The following is a 20734-nucleotide window of genomic DNA, read 5'->3' as shown; positions in this document are numbered from 1 at the left end:
ATACCCGATCATGTCAATTCAACAATTATCAAATTCATGAGATTCATTGTTTATATCAACAAAAGAAATTAACTACTGAATCTTAACCATGAAGCAGAAAGTACGACCTTACCTCTGTGGAACATGATCCGAGATGCCTCTTTTGCCAAAGCTCAACATTGTGGCTTCCTTCAATCATCAATACCCAAATGCAAGCCAAAACAAGTTTCTCCCGTCAATGAAATTTTAGATTATATATGCACAGTTCAAATTAATCAAACCCAAGTTAAATATTACACTAACATTTTTAGTTCGACACGAATGGGAATCATAATATATAAAATTAGGAAAAATTGAAATATATTGTATTTCACTCATAGTGTTGAGATAACCATTGCATCAGTTATGTTCAGGTAGTTACATAAACTATAGAAACTATCATAATTAAAACATGGAGTAGACATGAAAAAAAATGAAATGAAAAAATATAATACAAAGGCAAAAAAAAGGAGTTGACAAAACAAATAACCAAAGACCCGCTCGATTTTTTATCAACAAAGTTCTAAAAAAGTTGATAGAACACACAAGTGGTCGAAGCATGAACAGAGGTTGTAGTATCTTCATGTTTATGTTAGGTGTGTCGTCAGTGGACTATTAGTGGTATCCCTTTCGCTCCTTGAAGTCCTCGTGGCAAATTGAGGCCAGCACAGGAGGCTGGTAGTGGCAATGTTCATATTCTCAGAAGTCCTCACGACGAGCAAAGGCAGGTAGTTGGGTTCTGAATAGAGGTTGTCAGTGGCAGTACTCCACTTCCCCTAGTCCGATGTTGCTTTCAAAGCTTTCAAGGAGGATCTACAGGACTTGGTGAGTTGGTGGGGTGCATTGCCTCATTCTCTCAAAGAGAGTAGGATGCCACCAGCAGGTGGGAAAGTAGTGAGCTTTGTTGTTAGAAGCATTGTTTTCAAAATTAGCCAATCCCATTTTTAACCAGCCAAAGTGGATTGGCATTGACTATGGTCAATCCTATTTTAGCTAATTTCTTGGACAAAATCAGAATTGGTTTACAACCTATCCAATTTGATTGAAATTGAAGAAAAATATATGAGATGATAAAATAAGTTTGAAACATGTTATTCATGAAACAAGAAATGTTAAACATATTACTAAATATTAAAGGATGGATATGTTAATGGCATCAAGTTTGAATTTCCTATATATTTCAAAAATATATAAGATTAAATTATGCAAGTATTTCTAAATGATAGAGTGAATAAATGGATTGTATTTGTCTGAAAATATATATCTTGCAATTAAATATTAACTTATAAAATGAATATCAAATAATCATTTGATATGACTGGTATTAAGATTCTCTGACTGATCCATTATTGGTATATATTTTGCATAGTATGAGAAAGAGTTATTGGGTTTTGAGGGTAGAGGTGTCAGTGCTGCATGGCGATGGCCAGATCTGGAATATCTTGAGATGAGCAAGTTGGACTAAGGCCTGCCCCACTATGGTAGCTAGTGCCCTTAACTATTTATTCCTAGAGGATTTGAGTTAGGGACAGACTAAGAAGAAACTAAGGAGCCTCCTCTCGTTCCTGGGTGTGGGCCAACCAGTTGCTTTGCGCAGAGAAGACTGCTCAAATGGTATCTGTGAACAGATTCATGTGCTGGAGATTTGTCTTAGGTGTTACTGCTTGTGATGGCTTTCTTGTAGAGGTGGCTACGCAGGTTGGAGAGAGAAGTGTGACAAAGAGACTTGGAGCATCAGACTAGGAATGATGGAGGGATCATCTCTGACAGATGTGGTGTTGCCGATGCCTCAATTCCACCATAATATGCACTGGTGGAGGAGATTGTAAGCAGAGAAGATTGAGTGAAGGAAGGGTCCAGTTTGGATCTTGTTGAAGGGCATGACATTGCCAGAGAGGTTTGTCACATGGAATTGTGTTGAAGAGGTCCTGAGCACCTAAGAGGACAAGGAGAGGATGCAGATCTGGTGTTAACAGAGAGGTCTGGTTGTGCTGCTCTTCGTCGGCAAGTAGATGAATGACACAGATGACAGTGTGGGATATATGTGGAAAGGATAAAGGTAAGACCAGCAACTTTTTCTGAAGGGGGAAAGTCTTTGAAAAACCCTAACCTGAAGAAAGGGGTCTTAGACCATGTAGAATTTTGGTACATATTGTACTGCATTCATATTCAATGAGGCAGGGACTGAACAAGGACCAATTACACTATTAATATAATATCTCTAACACTTCCAATATATAAAATATTTACTGTGTTGCTAAATTCCCACAATTCTATTAGATTCATGACTTTATTTACCTCTTTTTTTTGCTAGATAATAGCTTTTATTGTTGTTTAAGAACTGATAGTTCAAGTATATTGCTTCATATCCATTATGCTTTCTAGATTCAAGATATTAATGAACTATCAAGGCTGGAGGTTGACGAAGTAATCACCCTATGCTTGAAACAGGATTGTGTTTCTTCTTCTGATAATATTAGGAAAAGGTAATGATAAAAACACTTCAACTGTGGTTGTTTTGAATTGCCTTTAATGTCTCTTGCATTTACAAGAAACAAAATCTTTTGTGTTGAAAAAATATAAAAATTATGTTCCACCTGTTTTGAAATTTTTCTACATAATTTATGGAGATTGCTTTCTGCACTCTCATGCTAAAGAAATTTCTTCTGCCAACTCATGGTTTCAGTTATATAACAATAAAGAATCAAATATGCTTTGTAAACAAAAATAGGAGCTAGGTTTTAATTTGCACTTGCTGAGTGTATCATCCTTGTCTAACAATAGAAGGATTGGCTTAAAACTGTCATATTTAACTTTTCACACATGACAATTATTGGAAGAATGCCATCACTTAAGATATGATGAATATTGTAATTTTTTTTATGACTGGAGAATCATCAACGAACAGACCTTGCTTTTGGGGGAAAAGGAGAATTCTGTAACCAATTTATTTTGGCTTCATTTACAGTTCTTTATTCGTCATCAGCAACCACATTGCTATTATTGGTAGAAAAGTTTTTGGTATGAATGTGCAGCAAGTTTGCCAAATTTTCATCCAACAACTTGTAGCTGTTATGGACCACAATCTTTTGTTACGTAGCTGAATATATACATTTCGAGTTGGTGTCAAGAATTTTCCTATTGAAGGAATCAGATTTATTGGGTATTAGGTGTAATGAGCTTAGTCACATTGGTACAGTAGTAATTTATGTAGGGTTTGAAATAAAAGGAGATGCATGCAATGACATTGAATGGTGATGATAACAGAGATGCAGTGTGCGGACAAGGAGAGTGAGAGGGTGGTGATGATGTTTAGTTTCTGTTCGTGAGGAAGGGGTAAAAAAGGTAACAAACAGGTGGGGAGAAGAGTGGGTTAGGGTATCACTTGCAATTTTTGCAATTAAGTCTACATTTTAGAAATTACAATTAGTTCCTTAGTTTTTTCAAAAAAAAAAAAAAGAACTAATTCAATTAATATACAAAGTCACCCCCACATCTAAATAAATCCGATGGGGAGTCTAGTGTAGTTTAGATCTGGCTTTGTCTTAGATTTGTGCTGTGCAATTAAGTCAGCAACCTCTCTGAAGCAGCTGCTCTTAAGAAATCTTACACAAATGGCTGGTATGCCTTTGCAACCTCAAATTCTGCTGATATTTCTTTCATCAATGGCGTCAATTATTGCATGTTTTTCCTTTCTTTTCAACCGTTGGGGCATTCTAAGCCTAAGCATTATCAGGCTGCTTCCAACCACTTCTGGCCAAATTATTAACTGCCTCTTCAAAGCATGGGAACAGCCACTTCCATCTTTTGAAATTTACCAACACATCAACTTCTTGATGTTGAATATCTTCTTTCTGATGACCTCTGTCTTGATTTCTAAAATTATATTCATATTCATCTAAGTATTCATATCCATCTCTATTGTCTTCTGCTGCATTTTCTTCTCCTTTTTACCTGTATCTCCAATCTCCTTATACTGTCTGTCTTCAATCTTCTTTTATTTCTGTAATATTTGAACAGAGATTTTTCTCATTCTCATTTTGCTATGTCCTGTAAAGAGTTGAGTTGTACCATGCATTTCCAGTGAAGACCTTTCCTTGCTTTCCTATGCCTAACAATGGATAGAACTATAGTATCTTGTATGGCATTACTTCAGCGAGAAATTCAATAGACTTGTTCCTGATATCTCGTCATATTAATTTCATTTCATCCTTTCTCTTTTTATTCTCTCTTTAATGTTTATGTGCCAATGAAGCAATATAATATTTCTTTTCCCCAAATTCTACACCTCCAGTAGTGAAATTTGCTACCCTAGAGCCACCAGGTAGAAAGAAGCATTTCACAATATATCAAATGTTTGAGACTCAACCACATGCTGCATTACTTAGACTCAGTTATAAGTATTCGATACAGTATGGATGCACAACTATTTCTAAAAATTTTTTACACGTGATCGATAGAAATTTAAGTGTCCACTTGAAGTATCAAAATCCAAGTGTTATTATTTTGCTTTTTCCTTGGAGTAATTTCTAACACCCATGGATGTGTGGAGCTAAATGGAAAGGCAAGGTCAAAATTAATATTATAATTTACTAACTGTTGGATCCAATTTATAGTAAGATAAAATTAGTTATAATTATAGGAGTGTTTTTTAAGATGCCCAATTGAGAATAGATAGATGAATTAGTCAATTAGAATAATGATGTATGTTATTAGCTGTATACATATGATATCATATTAGTTGTATACACACACACACACACACACATACAACTAATTTGATATCATATTAATTGTCAATTATTATAGCAGTAATATCTATTAGTTGTCAATTATATTAATTGTTAATTAGCTAACATAATTATAGATAGTTTCCTAAGATGGATTTCTAGTCTTGTATATAAATATACCTCATCTTTTAATAAAGGTATTTAATTTCTTTCATCTCAAATAACATGCTATAATTCGAAATTAGGGTTTCATCCTTGCCGCCACTACCCTCTCGTTTTCCACTTGTCCGGGCACAACAAAGTCAGTTACTGCTGCCCCTTCTTCCCTTGTTCGTTGGCATATCCCGCGAACCCTCTTGTGTTTGCCTCAGACACATGCACACCAACCCTACGAGCTCTAGGCCCCGTGCTAGTCTAGCTATCTCTCGCCTGTCTCTGAACTCACCCACGCTTCGGTTCGCGCTCGTTCGAGAGCGAGTGATTCCCTCAACCACTGTACGAAACTCTCATCCCTTGTCGTATTGTTGCCCTTCCTTGGCTCTGTGATGACTGCATCACACTGCCGCCTCCGGCCCTAATGTAGCAAAGAGAAGACAACAACAACTACAAAGAGTGACGGGGCGAGAATTAGTTCTACTTTTCTCAACTCCTGTCGTAGCACCTACTCGTGTTGTCCTGTGCGTCAAGCAGTAATCATTGTCCTTCCTGACCATCAACTCACCGCCGATCAGCAGCTGTGTTTTGGTCTTCTTTTGGATTCTTCTCTTATTTGACTTTCTTTGGGATAAAGTCTTATGGTTGAAAATAAGTATTCTATTTTGATAGATGTGGTGTCTGTGATGTTTAAAATCACAGACCATAAGTTGAATGGTTCAAACTATTTGAACTAGAATAAGACTGTTCGTCTTTATCTCTAGAGTATTGATAAATATGGGCATTTGACTGATGATCCTCCTAAAGATGATTCAAAGTAGACGTGGCTTAAAGATGATGCTCGCTTGTTCATTCAGATTTGAAATTGTATTGATAGTGAGGTAATTGGTTTAATCAATCACCATGAATTTGTTAAAGAATTGATGGATTATTTAGAATTTTTATACTCTGGAATAGGAAATCTCTTCCGCATGTATGAGGTTTGCAAAACTTTTTACCGTGTGGGAAAACAAGATCTGTCTCTAATCAATTTTTTTATGACGTTCAAGAAGATATATGAGAAGCTTAATATGTTGCTGCTCTTTAGCCCTGATGTGAAGCTTCAACAATGCCAACGAGAGCAGATGACTATCATGAGCTTCCTCACTAGTCTATCTCCTGATATTGAGTCTGCTAAGTCAAAAGTTCTCTCTAATTCTGAGGTCTTTTCTTTACAAGATATATTTAATCGTGTTCTCTACAGAAAGCACTATAGTCATTCTACTTAGTGGTGCTTTGGCAAGACGCAATACTAATTATGTGCCTGGAAGGTAACTAGTCACGGTGGAAACAAAGGAGGAAGCTCACAGGACTTTCAAACTCAAATGTTGAATTATGGTGGTATTGTGTGCAACTACTGTCATAAGTCAGGCCATACAAAGTTTGAGTATAGAAAGTTTCAGTACAAAAATCAGCATAAACACTTGACTCATATTGCATCCACTCATGATGCCACTGATAAATCGGTTCTTATCTCTGCAGATGAATTTGTCAAGTTTCTAGAATATTAGGAATCACTCGAGTCTTCACCTTCCTCTGTCACTACTATTGCTGATTCAGATAAACACAAAGCATATCTCATTTCCTCATTTTCCAAATGGGTCATTGATTCTGATATCATGGATTATATGAAATGTAATTTTAGTCTCTTTTCAACCTTTGCTTTAGTGGATGGGTCAGTTGCTAGATTGAAAGCTCGTCTTGTCGCAAAGGATTTTGCTCAGACCTATGATGTGGACTATTCTGACACTTTTTCTCCTACTATAAAATTGACATCTATTCAATTGTTTATTTCAATGGTTGCTACTCATCATTGGTCTTTACATTGACTTGATATTAAGAATGTTTTTCTTCATGGAGATCTTCAAGAAGAAGTGTATATGGAGCAACTTCCTAGTTTTGTTGCTCAGGAGGAGTCAGTGGGAGTCAGGGTGAGTTTGTCATCTTCGAAAGTCTTTGTATGGTTCGAAACAGAGTCCTCTTGTTTGGTTTGAAAAATTTAGTCAGGTTGTTGAAAATTTTGGTATGATGAAAAGTCAATTTGATCATTCTGTGTTCAACAGAAAATCAAGAGCTGGTATCGTCCTATTAGTTGTGTATGTGGATGATATTATTATTATTAGAAGCGATGTTATAGAAATCTCATCTTTTAAGTTTTTTATTCATGCTCAGTTTCGCACAAAAGACTTGGGGTGTTAAAGTATTTCTTGGGTATTGAAGTTATAAGGAGTAGAAAATATATATTTCTATCTTAGAAAAAATGTCTTCGGCCTATTAACTGAGACAGGAAAATTGGGAGCAAAGCTTTGTAGTGCTCCAATGACTTAGAACATACACCTCACAGGAGATGAGGAACTATTCGAACATCCTGAGAGATATCGAAAATTAATTGGGAAGTTGAATTATTTTACTGTAACTTGTCCAGATATTGTATATCTAATTGGTGTTGTAAGTTGGTTTATACTATCTCTAACAGTTCATCATTGGGCAGTGATAAAGTAAATTTTGTGTTACTTGAAAAGAACACTTAGACGAGGTATCGTGTATGCAAATCATGGACACCCTTATATTGAATGTTTTTCAGATGCAGATTGGGCAGGTTCCAAAATGGATAAAAGATCTACTTCAGGTTATTGTATCATTGGAGGAAATTTAGTATCATGAAAAAGTAAGAAGCAAAATGTTATGTCATATTAGAATGTTTATTCAGATGCAGATTGGGCAGATAAAAGATCTACTTCATGTTATTGTATCTTTATTGGAGGAAATTTAGTGTCATGAAAAAGTAAGAAGCAAAATGTTATGTCATATTTCCCCCATCAAATATAGGACTATGACATAGTCTATGTGTGAGATAATGTGGATATATTAACTCTTGACCAAAGGACTTAAGCCTTCAATACTAGCAAAACTGTGGTGTGATAATCAAGTTACTCTTTATATTGCATTGAATCCTGTGTTTCATGAGCGAACTAAGCACATTTAAATTATCAGTTTGTTTGTGAAAAGATTGAATAAAAGTTGATTTCTACAGGATATGTGAAGACCGATGAACAACTAGGGGACATCTTCATAAAAGTTTTAAATGGAATTCGGATTGATTATCTTTGTAACAAGTTGGCATAATTAATATCTATGATCCAACTAGATTTATGTGTGTGTGTGTGTGTGTGTGTGTGCGCGTGTGCGTGTGCGTGTGTGTGCGCGTCCGCGCGTGTGTGTGTGTGTGCGTGCGTGCGTGCGCGCGCGCGACTAGTGGAGCCAGTGTCAATAGAGCTTTATCATTTGATACTTGCATATCAGTTTTCCAACAATTGAATGATTATATAATTTTATTACAAATGATGAGATATAGATTGATTCCGAATAGAAGCAATTGGACCTCAAGAACTTAATGAGTAGAAAGGTAATCATACATGTTGAAAGTGGAATAATTTTTCAAATTGGTTTTCATTATTTCTGAGATTTCCATTATTTCTCAATCTTGCATCCAAACTCCATCTGAACTGTCTTTTTTGGGTTTATTTAAATTGTGATATGGGTACCATTCAATTTGTAAAGAATTAACATCGTGTCCTTGTTTCATGCATTGTTACAGCATGTGAGATTTCTTTTATGCCTTTTCTTTATCATTTATTATCCCTGCTTATCCTCCTTTTTCCAGAGTAGGGATGAAGAATCTGTGCATATGATTTTTCTTTAACAGCGTCTTTTTCATATTTATCTGATACAGGAGATACATTGCAATGATAGAGATGTGTCGCATGGCTGGAAATAGGGACCAGCTTATCACACTTTTGCTTCAACTTGCTGAGCTAATCCTCAACATCCTACTTTTTAGCCTTCAGGATGAGTATGAACATTTTACTTAGCTAATTTGTGACCATCTGTTTATTATGTAGATTATCGTTGGCCTTTTAGTACAGCCTTCATAAGGGAATCACTAAGATGGATTATCTGTATGAATGCAATTGTCCATCCCCAATTTCTGCTAGTTATGCACTTTCTTTACCTTTATGGTGGATGATCTTATATGGGAGGGTTTAATTTTTTTTTTTAATGAAAAAGATGTTATAGCCTTGGATGACCTAACAAAATCAAGTATCTTACGTTCTGGGGCATAGTGCCACTTCATGCCTGGCCTTCTAAAATAAAAATTATATGCAACAAAAACATGTATTATTTGATTCCTGATCTGTTACTCAATTCTTGTTTTGTTTGCCAGGATAAGTGATTTGCAGTCATCATTTAGTGACAACTTGCACCCAATTTTAGATAGGATCGAGCAACTGAAAGAGGTATGCCTGGAGAATTCATTTGAAGAACTGGCTACTAATTATAGTTAAGGTTTATTATTTTATCATGATATGGAACTCTAACTGGCTTGCATTAAGTTGTGCATTCTTGCTGTTCTATTTTCATCTCACCTTGCTGTCATGATTTTCCAGTGTTTCAATAATGTTCCGTCTGGTAGCTGAAGTTGATCGAATTTTTATTTATTGCTGAAGCAGATTTGACTATGAACTGAAATGTTAATGAAATAGTAGTCCAACTTTGGTGCTAGTATTTAGGAACACAGGTAGGAGCCTTTTTATGGTAGTAACCACTCAAGATTGCAGTGCACATCACATAAAGTTGATATTTTACTGAAGTCTAGACCATTTATTTTGGCTTGCCAGATACCATTTAGTTTTCTAAATACCTAGATTTGACTAACCTTATCCTCCATAGTATGATTTAGTCAGCAAAGTCAATCATACCTAACATAGTTCATACTGTGCTCACATCATATGTTTTGAATGAGCAGGATAAAATAGGGCACAACTTGAAGTTTTTACAGAGAACCGCCAGCATTCTCAAGGATATTCTTATCAGGAGCATATCAATCTGAATGAATCATGACTTATTGCGTCAATGGGGATGTGAATTTCTTTACAGCTCCATATAGAAAATTCTATGTTTTATATGCTATTATTACCTCTCAGATAAGCGTGCCTCATCCTCTTCTTGCCAACTTGATCGATCTTCTGTTCTATATATGTTGTCTTCCCCCTGTAGAAATACAAGTTGCAACGTGTTCAGGCTATGTTCTCTTTGCCAACATATTGCTAGTCAGCACACAGAGATTCTCTGAATCTCTTTCGCGATGGCATTGATCACTTTTTGGCAAATTTCATGGGATAGCTTGAGCGTCAATACACTGGGACAACGTGAACAGCTTCATGATTTTCATCAAGTCGAATAGCGCATGCATGGTGTACATTTCAGAAGGATTGTTGAGTTGATTAGTGCTACAGAAAGTTGCATATAGAAGAGTATCTCTTAGCTGCAGGCAAGAAAGTGTAAACTAGATTTGGATTTTGAATGATTTTTCAATGTGTAACGTAGAAAATCAATGCTAGGTGGTGAGCAAACCTATATTATTGTCTATGTACAACATCGAGGTAGGGGGAATTGAATCTGCTTCACTTGTACGCCACAAAATGTAGTATAATTTTGCATCTTGCTAATTATTGAACTTTTTTTTTTCTTCTATTATGCGAATTGGTGTCCGAGAAATTTGTCAAATAAGATTAATGAATTGCAAGCGAAAAAAAATCGTAGTTGAATTAAGGCCAAATAATTACTATACGATATTTTATCCTACCTGACTAGTTTGGATCATTTAGACTATAGCCCATCTAGCGAAAGTTTCTGTTGATTCAAAGTAGAACTTTCTCTCAAGTATCCAATTCTACACATGATAATACAATTTATATTCTCAGAATTAACTTGTACGATTAGGATTAAACATTCAAGAGAAAATTTATGGAAATAGAGAGGGAAGACCATTTCCAAGCAAATTATGAGACAACAAAGGTTACTAGTGTAATGGTTGCTGGTGTAATGCTGTTACTCAGCTACTTGTTCTACCACATGAACATTGTTGCCCCACCTTTCTTCCAATCCATTACTCTTCAAAGGAGGCAGCGAAAAGAAACTGATGGTCGAACTTCCACTCCGAATCTGTTTCAAGGACTGCAGTGCCGCCATTGTGCTCTTCATGTATAAAAGCTCTCTATATATTCAATCTCCTCCAACTCTGGAACCCCTCCGGCCGATGAGGAACCTGTTGTGCTGGCTTCCTTTCTCCGTTCTGTGTTGCATTCTGCTGAAGTTGATGGATCGTTATTGGAGAAGAAGTGGTCGAGCATCACCACACACTCCTTCACAAGTTTGTTAAGCAGATCGGTCGTAAAGAACGGCTGCTTAAGAACCTCTTGGATGAAGGGCTGCCTGATAAGCGCTCCTGTTCTTTTGTCATGCTTCTTCAGTATTTTCACTAGACCTGAACATCATCACAAATAAACGCAATCAGCCATATAAAGGATTGGCCAAAAACATACAACCCAAAAGAATAGAGAGCAGTTCATCACTAATACTGCAGCCATTTGTAAGTTACAGAATCTTTCTCCATTTGCAATTTATAAAATCTTTCATAATCCTGTTTTGACATATTGCAATCACATAACCATGTATACACAAATGGAGAGATGCTAGTTCTTTTTTTAAAAATTTTTTTGTAAGAGTTGTTAACTTGATAGTGTATCACTCAGTCAGTAAATGTATCATCAAACAAACAAGAGATCCACAAAATAAAAACTATATATTGTTTACTAACTCAGAGGCGTATCCCTTGCTCCTGAATAGATAGTATAGTTGCCTAGCAAACCATTAGCAATCATCCATTTCTAAAATTCCCACATCAAATCACAAATAATGCCAAAACAAGAGAAAAATAATGTCCAATGTTATGGAGCTAGATTTTTCTTTTTCATATACAATTTCTAGATATCCTACTTCACGTATATCATTTTCTCAACACAGTTATTCGTAATTATAATTATTTTGTAAAATGATGTGTTCAGCACCAAGCTGCAAAAACCATCTGGATAAATAAGACTTGACTATGAACTTTTTGCACTTGGCATAACCAAATACATTAATTCAAGCAAGAATGATTCTTGGTGTTTGTTTTAAAGTATTCTCATCATTCAATTCTTTCCACTCTCCATCACATGTCATTTAAGTCCCACATATTTTAAAGAAATCTCAAGTTAGACTAGTAATCGAACAAAGTTTACTTTGTTCACAAATACATACCTAGGGGAAAAAGAAATTTAAAAAGAGCTCATTAGTGTGATATTTTCATGAATTCAAACTCCGCTGAAAATAAGAAAAAACAGATGGAGCTATGTCCTAACAATTTTAACCTTTCAAATAATGACTGCCTAATGTGAATCCACTCCACGTGGAATAGTTTTGATCGATGTTAAAGCATAACTCTCAATAGCATAAGTTTTTGGGAGAAGTGCTCACTCAATCAAACATAAAAGTAGTTTAACAACTTGGGAAAATATAATTGGAAAAATAAACAAATAACACATGCAGTATCTAATATATTAGTTGAGTGTTTGAAAGCCTCAATAAGTTAAACGCATTTGGTTAGTATAAATCAGTTAAACTGCATCAATTGTAGGTAAATAGCATAGAGCTCTCTGTTGTGGAAGTTACAACAGGAGTGGCTTAATTGTGTCACCATTGACAAGAGCAAGATCTTTGTGTAGTGTGTCTGCTAAGTGCTAACATGCCATAGCCTAGCAAAGAAAATTTACAAAGCCATATATCATCAGCCTAATCAACCTGATCAATTAGAAAAAGTGAACGTAGGATAAAACCCACAAATTGCCTCAAGTTAAATATACCCACTTTTAATCGGTCGGATAGTCGGTAGGCTCTGAAAAAATAAAGAGAAGATCTTAACTGGACTGAGTGTAATTCATGTATCACTTGGATTGTTCTCAATGACAAATACAAGTTCCAAAACGACAGATGCTTGAAACATTAAGCCAGATGAGTATCGAACCATCACAACATTTGCAGTTCTAATTTGGAGGATCTGCAGAATGTCATAATGTATAGGTTAAATTACTAGTTCTAGAGCAACAAAACCAATGTGTTTAACGCTGAAAATATGCTACAGAACCCTTTTTAAAGTGAAAGTTGGCCTACATAAAAACAGATCAAGAAAATGATGAATTCTTAGCAAGAAATGGTATGAAAACCTACCAGTGTAGTTGAGAGCAGTGTAGTTTTCGAGAAGAACCATCTTGCCATGAAAGTCTACAATTTCCTTCCTTACTTTCATCAACTCCTCCTTGGAACCCATAGAGATGGCTTCAGTGATTCTTCTGCAAGTCTGCTGCGTCGGCTTCAGTGACTCGATCCTTGGACGATAGAACTCAAATTTATCTAAATTAACTTTTAGACAAATTCCTTTTGGGCCCTTTGGACAAGTTACAAGGATCATTTTCGGCCCCTAAAAATGCTTCTAATCTAAGAATCACACTCCAATAATCACAAGTATCATCACCAAGATTGTACTCCAAAAATGTCTACTCCTTTCGAGAACTAGTATTTTGATAGTTTTAAGCATCCTTTTAAGCATGAATTAATCCCTGAAAAGATTTTAGTTCCCACTAAAAAAACACATTCTATGTTCGTTTAGCCTAGCTCCCAAAGTTAAGTTACAAAGGAACTTAGAGCATCTGCAATGCTGCCCCGTTATAACACATAAAAAAATAATAAAAAAATCTGTGGGACCCACCTCTGACCTATTAACGCGTTCAAACTTTTGAACGCGTTCAAACCTTTGCTCTTCTATCTCTCCTCCACGTCCACACTCTCTCCTCCACATCATATGGAGAGAGATTAAAGAAAAAGTTATTAACGCTGTTTTAACACAGCGTTGTAGATGCCCTTAGTAGGAACACATTAGCGTGTCATTGGTTGGTTGCCTGCTACTACTTACATGTGTCAAGCTCCGATGAGTTGATGATATCGCCACTAGATTAGAGGGGGATAATTAAGCAAGGTTCACAACATTCCCCTTACTTTACATATGATTTGAAACATTTTTAGAATATGTTCTTAGTGATAAGCATATATTGGGTTGCTTAATAGTGTTGGTGCAATCGACATCGGGTCCAAATTGACCAAGTTGATCAAGTTCAAGTTAACTCAAGTTGACGAGTTTCAATATTTGACCAATATGATAGATGTTGATCAAGATGGTAAAAGAAGAGTAAATAGATTAAGATTGACTGTATACTTAACAATGAAGAAGAGTTAACTATGTTAAAGTTGATCGGATATTTAACGATGAAAAGAGTCACGTATATCAAGATTGACTGGATACTTGACGATGGAGAAATCAAAATGGATAACGGTTGACCGGATACTTAGCATGCAAGAGGAAGTCCAAGTGGGTCACAATTAATCAGATATCTGATGATTGAAAGACCAACGGGGAGTTGGTATGAGGTGAAGAAAGTTTGACACGAGGAGAAAAGTCTAAGTAGAGACACTTGGCACGAGGAGAAAAATCCAAGTAGAGACACTTGACATGAGAAGGAAAGTCCAAATATATTATAGAGGACCAAATACTTAGCGTGAGAAAAAAAAAGTCTAAGTGAGTCATAATAGACCAGATAATTGATTGTTGGAAGTTCAATATATAGGAAAATTAGCAAGAGAAAAATCCAAGTGGATCAACAGTTTGTTGACTAGACCCATTGGCAATATTATACCATTGTAGAGAAAGTCCTAACAAAAAATTGACAAGGCGTGAAGTCCAAGTAAATCATGAGAATAATGATAGAGGAGCTCCCAATAGAGAAAGTTCGAATCCAGAAAAATCAGATATTTGGCACGTGGATGAAATCTTGACAAATCAAGAGTGATAGGATGTTAAGCAATGTCAAAATCCTGATAGGTCAAAGTTAATCAGATATTGACAAAGGAAAATTCTAGTAAATAAATCATGAAGAATCAAATATTTGGCACATGGGGTTAATCGGATAATATGCGAGGCAAGATTTTAGCCTTAAAAAAGCTAAAATAAATGTAGCAATCAATTGATAATCCTATACCTCGAATTTGAGGTTGGAGGTGAGAAAGAAGGCTTGCAACTCAACTATCCCGTTCAACTACCGATTCAACTGCAGGCTACCAATCAATTGTTGGGTTCCAACAATCGATTATTAACACTATAGCAGCGAACAAATCTCTGTGAGATCAATTGGCTAGTTCGATTTTTAATTGGAATCAATTGGTGTCTCATAGCAATCGATTATTAGGATAAAAATAATCATTCTGTAGGCATAAACATCAAATTACAATAAGGTAATCGATTGGTGAAAGTAAGGAATCGATTGTTAGGTGAAAATCAACCCGAATACAACCCTATAAAAAAGGGTTTAGAGGTCATTTGAAGACGTCGATTCTTGAGGGTTTTAAGAGGCAATCCAAAGTGACAAAGAAACATCCAAAGTAAAATTTTCACTTGTAAAGTTTGTTTTACTTTGATTTCATTTGTATTTTTATATTGGATTGTATTGCTTGTGTTTGTTGTAAGAAACAGATTGTAAGAGACTTCTCCGCCTTCGAAAGATATCCAAGAAGAAGAAGATTAGTGGTGATAGTCCGCTATGAACTAAACCATGGACGTAGCTACCTTGGGAGATGATAAACCAAAGTAAAATTAGTTTGTCTTTGTGTATTTTCTTTTATTTTGTATTGTTTTATTTCGACTGCGTACTAACGAATTATAGATGAGCATACAAAATCGAATAAAAATGATTGAAACTATTCAACCTCCTCTCTAACTCACACCGGTCCTAACAAATAGCACATAATCCATATAGTTCAGACAACTATATAACATCTCTTATACCCCTTCAAAGTTCATTTCTCTTCCTAAAGTGACCCAAGTAATTTCTTAATGGCGCTTTCCTCAGGTGTGCTCGCTATCGTTAACCTAATAACCAACTCCATTTACTCTATAAGACCCAAAAGTTGAAGGTTAAGACGTGAACATGGAAATCATGGTGCTTTCAGTTAATTCCTCAATAGTGTGCCTCATTTATTGACCCCAGCTGCCTGTGGAACCACCACTGCGATGGCTCATCTGCCCCAGCTTTAATTGACTGACGTTTACCTGGACTTTGGGGGTGGGGGACCTGCCACTGCATATCCATCCTTTCTGTTCATATGGATCTTGATTAACTTTTCTGCCTCTCTTCTTTATTTCCAGTGCCACTTCCTCTCTCCATTGCATTTAACGCCATATAATCTCTTGGTTTGTAAGTTTATCTGTGTCATCCTCCCAAATCTAATTACTAGGTAGCCATAGGCAATGGCAAGAGGGAAAGCTACTCTAGTTGTTCATTTGGATAGATGACCATATGCATTCATAAGCAACAACTGAATAGGGTACTAATGATTTCTGGTTAATTTGCTTGTCTCTTGGGTAAATTTCAACGCCATGTTGGAACAAGAGACAAGAGTGAAAGGGAACATGGACTTGTAACTAAGCAGCAATAATGTCCTTGCTGTAGGACTTTATTGGTTTGTATAGTATATACATAATAAGGGCACGCCAAAACTTGAAAAAGAAAACAAGAGTACTATCCACACCCACAATTAGGCCATAGAGGAACTCTGCTAATTAGTTGGAGCAAATTAAAACAAAGCATATATAATCTCCTTAAAATACAGTGCCTTGCCTTTCTCTATCAGAAAAAATGAATTTATCATCAAGGGAATGCATAGTTTCCACTTTCCATATGGAAAAGAAGAAGACAGCAACCATTTAAGCATCTTAATTATCACTATTAAGAGAAGTTTGGTAGCAACAAAACTCCTTATTCCACCTCCATCACTTTCGTAGCACACCTAATTGTATGCATGTGTTCTTGATAAGGAAAAAATTAGACAAATAGCTTAATCTCGCCACAAATAATAATGGCCATTTCACCATCTTCGCATGCTGAGGGAGACCTCTAAAATACCATATGATTAACTTTGTTTGTGTAGGATTATATATATTGACAAACACAGAACTTGTAAATCATGCAATTAACGTAACTATATATATATATATGCGGTACAAGGTTGGTGATCAGAGGAAGAAGTTGTCTTCACCATCTACTCCGGCATGCTTCCGGTTGAGGAGCTCTTCTATCATCTGCAACGCCAGTCGCTCCTCCTCGTCCACCGCCGTCAGCCCGGCAGAGGAGGAAGATGATGAAGGGGCCTGTTGAGGTGGCGCTGTGGCTACGGTGGCGAGCGGGTTGCCGAGCTCCACGGTCATGACCCAGCTGGAGGCGTTGTCGCGCGCGCCGGCGCGCTTCTGCCAGACGCCGATGTGGGACTTCTCGGTGTCGAGGCGGAGGCAGGTGAGCGACGGCGCGGGCGCGGCCTTGCAGCACTTGCGCAGCTTGGCGCTGAGCGCCTCCGACAGCGCCTTGGCGTCGGCGCCCTCGGCCTCGCGCGGGGGCACCGGGAAGTTGGTCTTGGCGTTGCGGCCGCTCATGAGCACCGCCGCCTCGTCGTACGCGCGCGCCGCCTCCTCCGCCGTCTCGAACGTGCCCAGCCACACCCTGCGCTTGCTGCAGCAAACCAAAACGGAGCCCACATTGTCACTGCGACAGACATCGATCGACGACAAAACGTACGAAACTCCTCCACATTTCACGAATAAGTATGAATATCAAATCAATTGGAGGCTTGTACTGCTTACAGTAGAGGGTGTCTGATTTCTGAGACCCAGGAGCCCCAATGGCGCTGCCTCACACCTCGGAACTTCTTGGACTGTACCATGATATGCCAAGCGTGGCAGGGCCGGGGCTGACAGACAGGGAGAGTAAAGGAGCTAGTCTCTGACGGCAAAGTACAAAGTGGTGCAGTGGAAATAATCAAGTAAATGCAGGAGAAATAGAAAGAGAAAGGGGTGATGCAGGAGAATTAAGCGAATAGAGGAGGAGGGAGGATGAGGCCGTGAGGGAAGGAAGAGGACGATATTAAAAGGGTTTGGAGGATGGAATGTGGCAGAGGCCAGAGGGGTTGTCGGTGAAGCGTGGAGGTAAGTACTGAGTAGCCATGGTGCTCAGTCACAGTACGCAGGCAATAAACTCCACCTACGCCCATGAATCACTCATTTATGTCTCCTTTCTCGTGGACTTTACATGTGTGTGCGCATGAGAGACGCTGAGTTAGATCTAACGTGCTAGCTAGCTATAACATGGTAGTAATTCTGTCATATGTATACTTACATATATATATGCAGCCCTCCTTCAAATTAACTTGATTAATTTATAATTATCTCTAAGAGATCATCATTTCTTAATTTAAAAAAAAAGACTCTTAAATGATAATGAATAGTTATTGAAGTGCCACCTAATAAATATCGTCTTGTGATTATCAAGCTGATACCAATTTAAGACATTAGTTATTATACTCTCACCAACTTAGAATAATATAATACAATAACTTCTAGTTTATATATTTGAATAAGTATCACCTAAATAACTATTTAATTAGGAAAAGTTCTAACTAGAAATTCAGGTATCATGAGGATTTGGAATCTAAATCCTCCTATTTAAAAATGCCACTTTAGAAAATAATATATCCAAGAGTATATTTGAAAAAATATATATATTAACCTCTCGATCATATATATGGCAACCCCAATTGAATTCAGACACTGAAAAACTCCATGGTATATGAATGATCTATACAGACTTTATTTCTTTGCCTTTTTATCAAAATCTTTTGCTTGTTTTGTAAATGCTAATTAAACTGAGACAGATATAGATGCATATACTGACCACACAATACTAAATTGTGACGATTAATTAATTATATATGAGGGTGGTAGCTGGTAATGCTAATGACAAACAATCAATACATGAGACAAACGAATCAATCATGGATGCATCAACAGTGACAGGAGAGGAAAAAAAAATCTAGGATTATAAACACTGGCATGCATGCATATATGCAGTGCCTGCTTCTATAAACATCAATAGGTATGAACATGGTTTCACTGTGAATCTTATCATCAGTTGAATCGATCGTCAAGGAGCCCTAAGGTCAATAGAATTTGCATGCATTTTACTGTATAGTTTATCTATGCATGGAGGCAGAGAGTTAACAATAAACCTTAATTTTGCCTAGCTTTTTCCCAGGATCTTATATATTATGAGATAAACAACCTCTTGAACACTTAAAGCATAAGGGTAAACCTAACGATATGTAATGATCAAACCAGCTGTGGGTGTGCCCCTACAAGGATGCAGGAGGGGCCACCTCGGAGAGAAATGAGGAGACCTGTGAGCCCGCAAGGACTTCTTTCTCAGATCAGCAGAGCCACCATTATTGCAGCTCACCCTGCTCTCTGTCAAATGCAATATATAAGCATGAGCTCATCGTCATGCACAAATATCCAACACCTAGGCCTAACTGTAGCTGGCCACCAATTTTTTAGAGGTTGAAAAATTTCTCTGAATAATATAATTGACTGGCAATAGCTACTTGAGAGGAAGTGCCACAGGAGATTAAATATAGTGAATAGATTGTGTTTCTTTTCTTTTGCATGTCCTGGCCAAATAAAACTTATTAAATACAACAAAAATAATAAAGATATTAACAAAAACTACCGTGATAATTCAAGATATTTACGTCACTGAAAATAAAGTTTCAGAGACGAAATTAAAAATTCAGTCTCTGGAAAATTTTTCCATCTCAATTTTTTTTAATATTATATTTTATTAAAATAAAATAAATTAATAATTTTATAATAAATTTATTTTAATTTATATAAATCTAAAATAGATTTTAATTCTGTCTCAAAAAATTATTTTTTAGACGATTTCAAACTCCTAATTTCTACTCCCTAATTTATTTTTTAAACAATACATCCTTCTAAAATCTTACTAAATTTTTCTTGAAAGAGAATTCTCACGTAAAAATATTATTTTAAAATAAGATAAAATAAAAAAAATCAAAACTGTATAAAAATACAAGAGCTTAAATCTTAAATCCAAAAAATAAAAAATTATAAAATAATAATAAAGACAAAGTAGAGTTGTGGAATTGCTATAGAATGATAATAATTATTGGTTAAATTTTCCTTGTCTCTTTGTCTATAGTATGCAAGTCGAGCTTCAATATGACTCACTCAATTATCCTCCATGCTGGTGCAGATGGTTTCTACAGAGGTGTTACTATTAATAGGTCTAGAGTCGATTCTCAACAGGTGCAAAATGTCCCGCTGGTTGCCTCCCGCTTCTGTAGGCGCTACTATTGTTGGGTGAAGCCTCCCATAAATTATCTCTTTCCAAAAAATATAGAGTCATCGTGGAAGGACCGCCAAAGTGACGATTTCACCTTTTACTGCCAATAAGACTTACTCAATTATTTATTTAATTTCAATTGACTTAAATACTCGCTAGTACACTAAAATGTTGTTTATGAAATCCTTATTACTTATTCCAATCGACTTATCGTTTCAATCAACTCAATTGAATAAGATCCAATCAAATAGTCTAATTAAGTTCAAACTATTGACTCAATCTTAGCTCATGATTGACTCAACTCAAAATATCTTTTTTCTATTCTCGAGTATAATATCTTCATATGACTATTAGTCGACTAGGTTGCTCAATCAATTGAATTTAACATTTAGTCAACTACATCATCGACTACAATCTAGAAACACTTTATTTCTTGTTCAAATTTATTAGTGCAATCGACCTCTGATAAAAGTTAACTAAGCTTGAGTTGATTCGAGTTGAATTTCAATATTTGATCAATATGTTAATTGAATGAGTGAGACATCAAATAGATCAAGATTGATCGAATACTTGACAATCGATTACTATGTTTATTGATTAGAGCGAAAAGTCAAGTAG

General features: G+C 36.4%; 2 protein-coding genes and 1 pseudogene across 2 annotated transcripts in view; 1 reads left to right on the top strand and 2 right to left on the bottom strand.

Annotated features, from left to right (window-relative positions):
• LOC141846591 (nuclear pore complex protein NUP205-like) overlaps window positions 1–10473 on the top strand; it is a 49103-nt gene extending 38630 nt beyond the window's left edge. The window contains 4 exon segments of the mRNA XM_074734627.1: window positions 2404–2504; window positions 8674–8793; window positions 9166–9238; window positions 9748–10473. Coding sequence (XP_074590728.1) covers window positions 2404–2504; window positions 8674–8793; window positions 9166–9238; window positions 9748–9831 — 378 coding nt within the window. The 3' untranslated portion in view covers window positions 9832–10473.
• Window positions 10474–10832: 359 nt separating this feature from the next.
• On the bottom strand, window positions 10833–13164 carry LOC141846688 (SPX domain-containing protein 1-like; annotated as a pseudogene).
• A 3573-nt stretch (window positions 13165–16737) lies between these two features.
• Window positions 16738–17863, bottom strand: LOC141846717 (ethylene-responsive transcription factor WIN1-like). The gene is made up of 2 exons (XM_074734754.1): window positions 17563–17863; window positions 16738–17431 (listed from the first exon to the last, which is right to left on the bottom strand). Exons 1-2 carry the CDS (start codon window positions 17640–17642, stop codon window positions 16942–16944), a joined length of 570 nt encoding a protein of 189 aa, XP_074590855.1. The 5' UTR covers window positions 17643–17863; the 3' UTR covers window positions 16738–16941.
• Window positions 17864–20734: the final 2871 nt, after the last annotated feature.

Source organism: Curcuma longa, chromosome 15 (assembly GCF_044706935.1).
Source record: "Curcuma longa cultivar G26 ecotype Majalengka, Jawa Barat chromosome 15, ITB_CL_G26_1.1, whole genome shotgun sequence".
NCBI classification, from domain to species: Eukaryota; Viridiplantae; Streptophyta; class Magnoliopsida; order Zingiberales; family Zingiberaceae; genus Curcuma; species Curcuma longa.
This window is presented reverse-complemented; position numbering and strand designations above follow the sequence as displayed.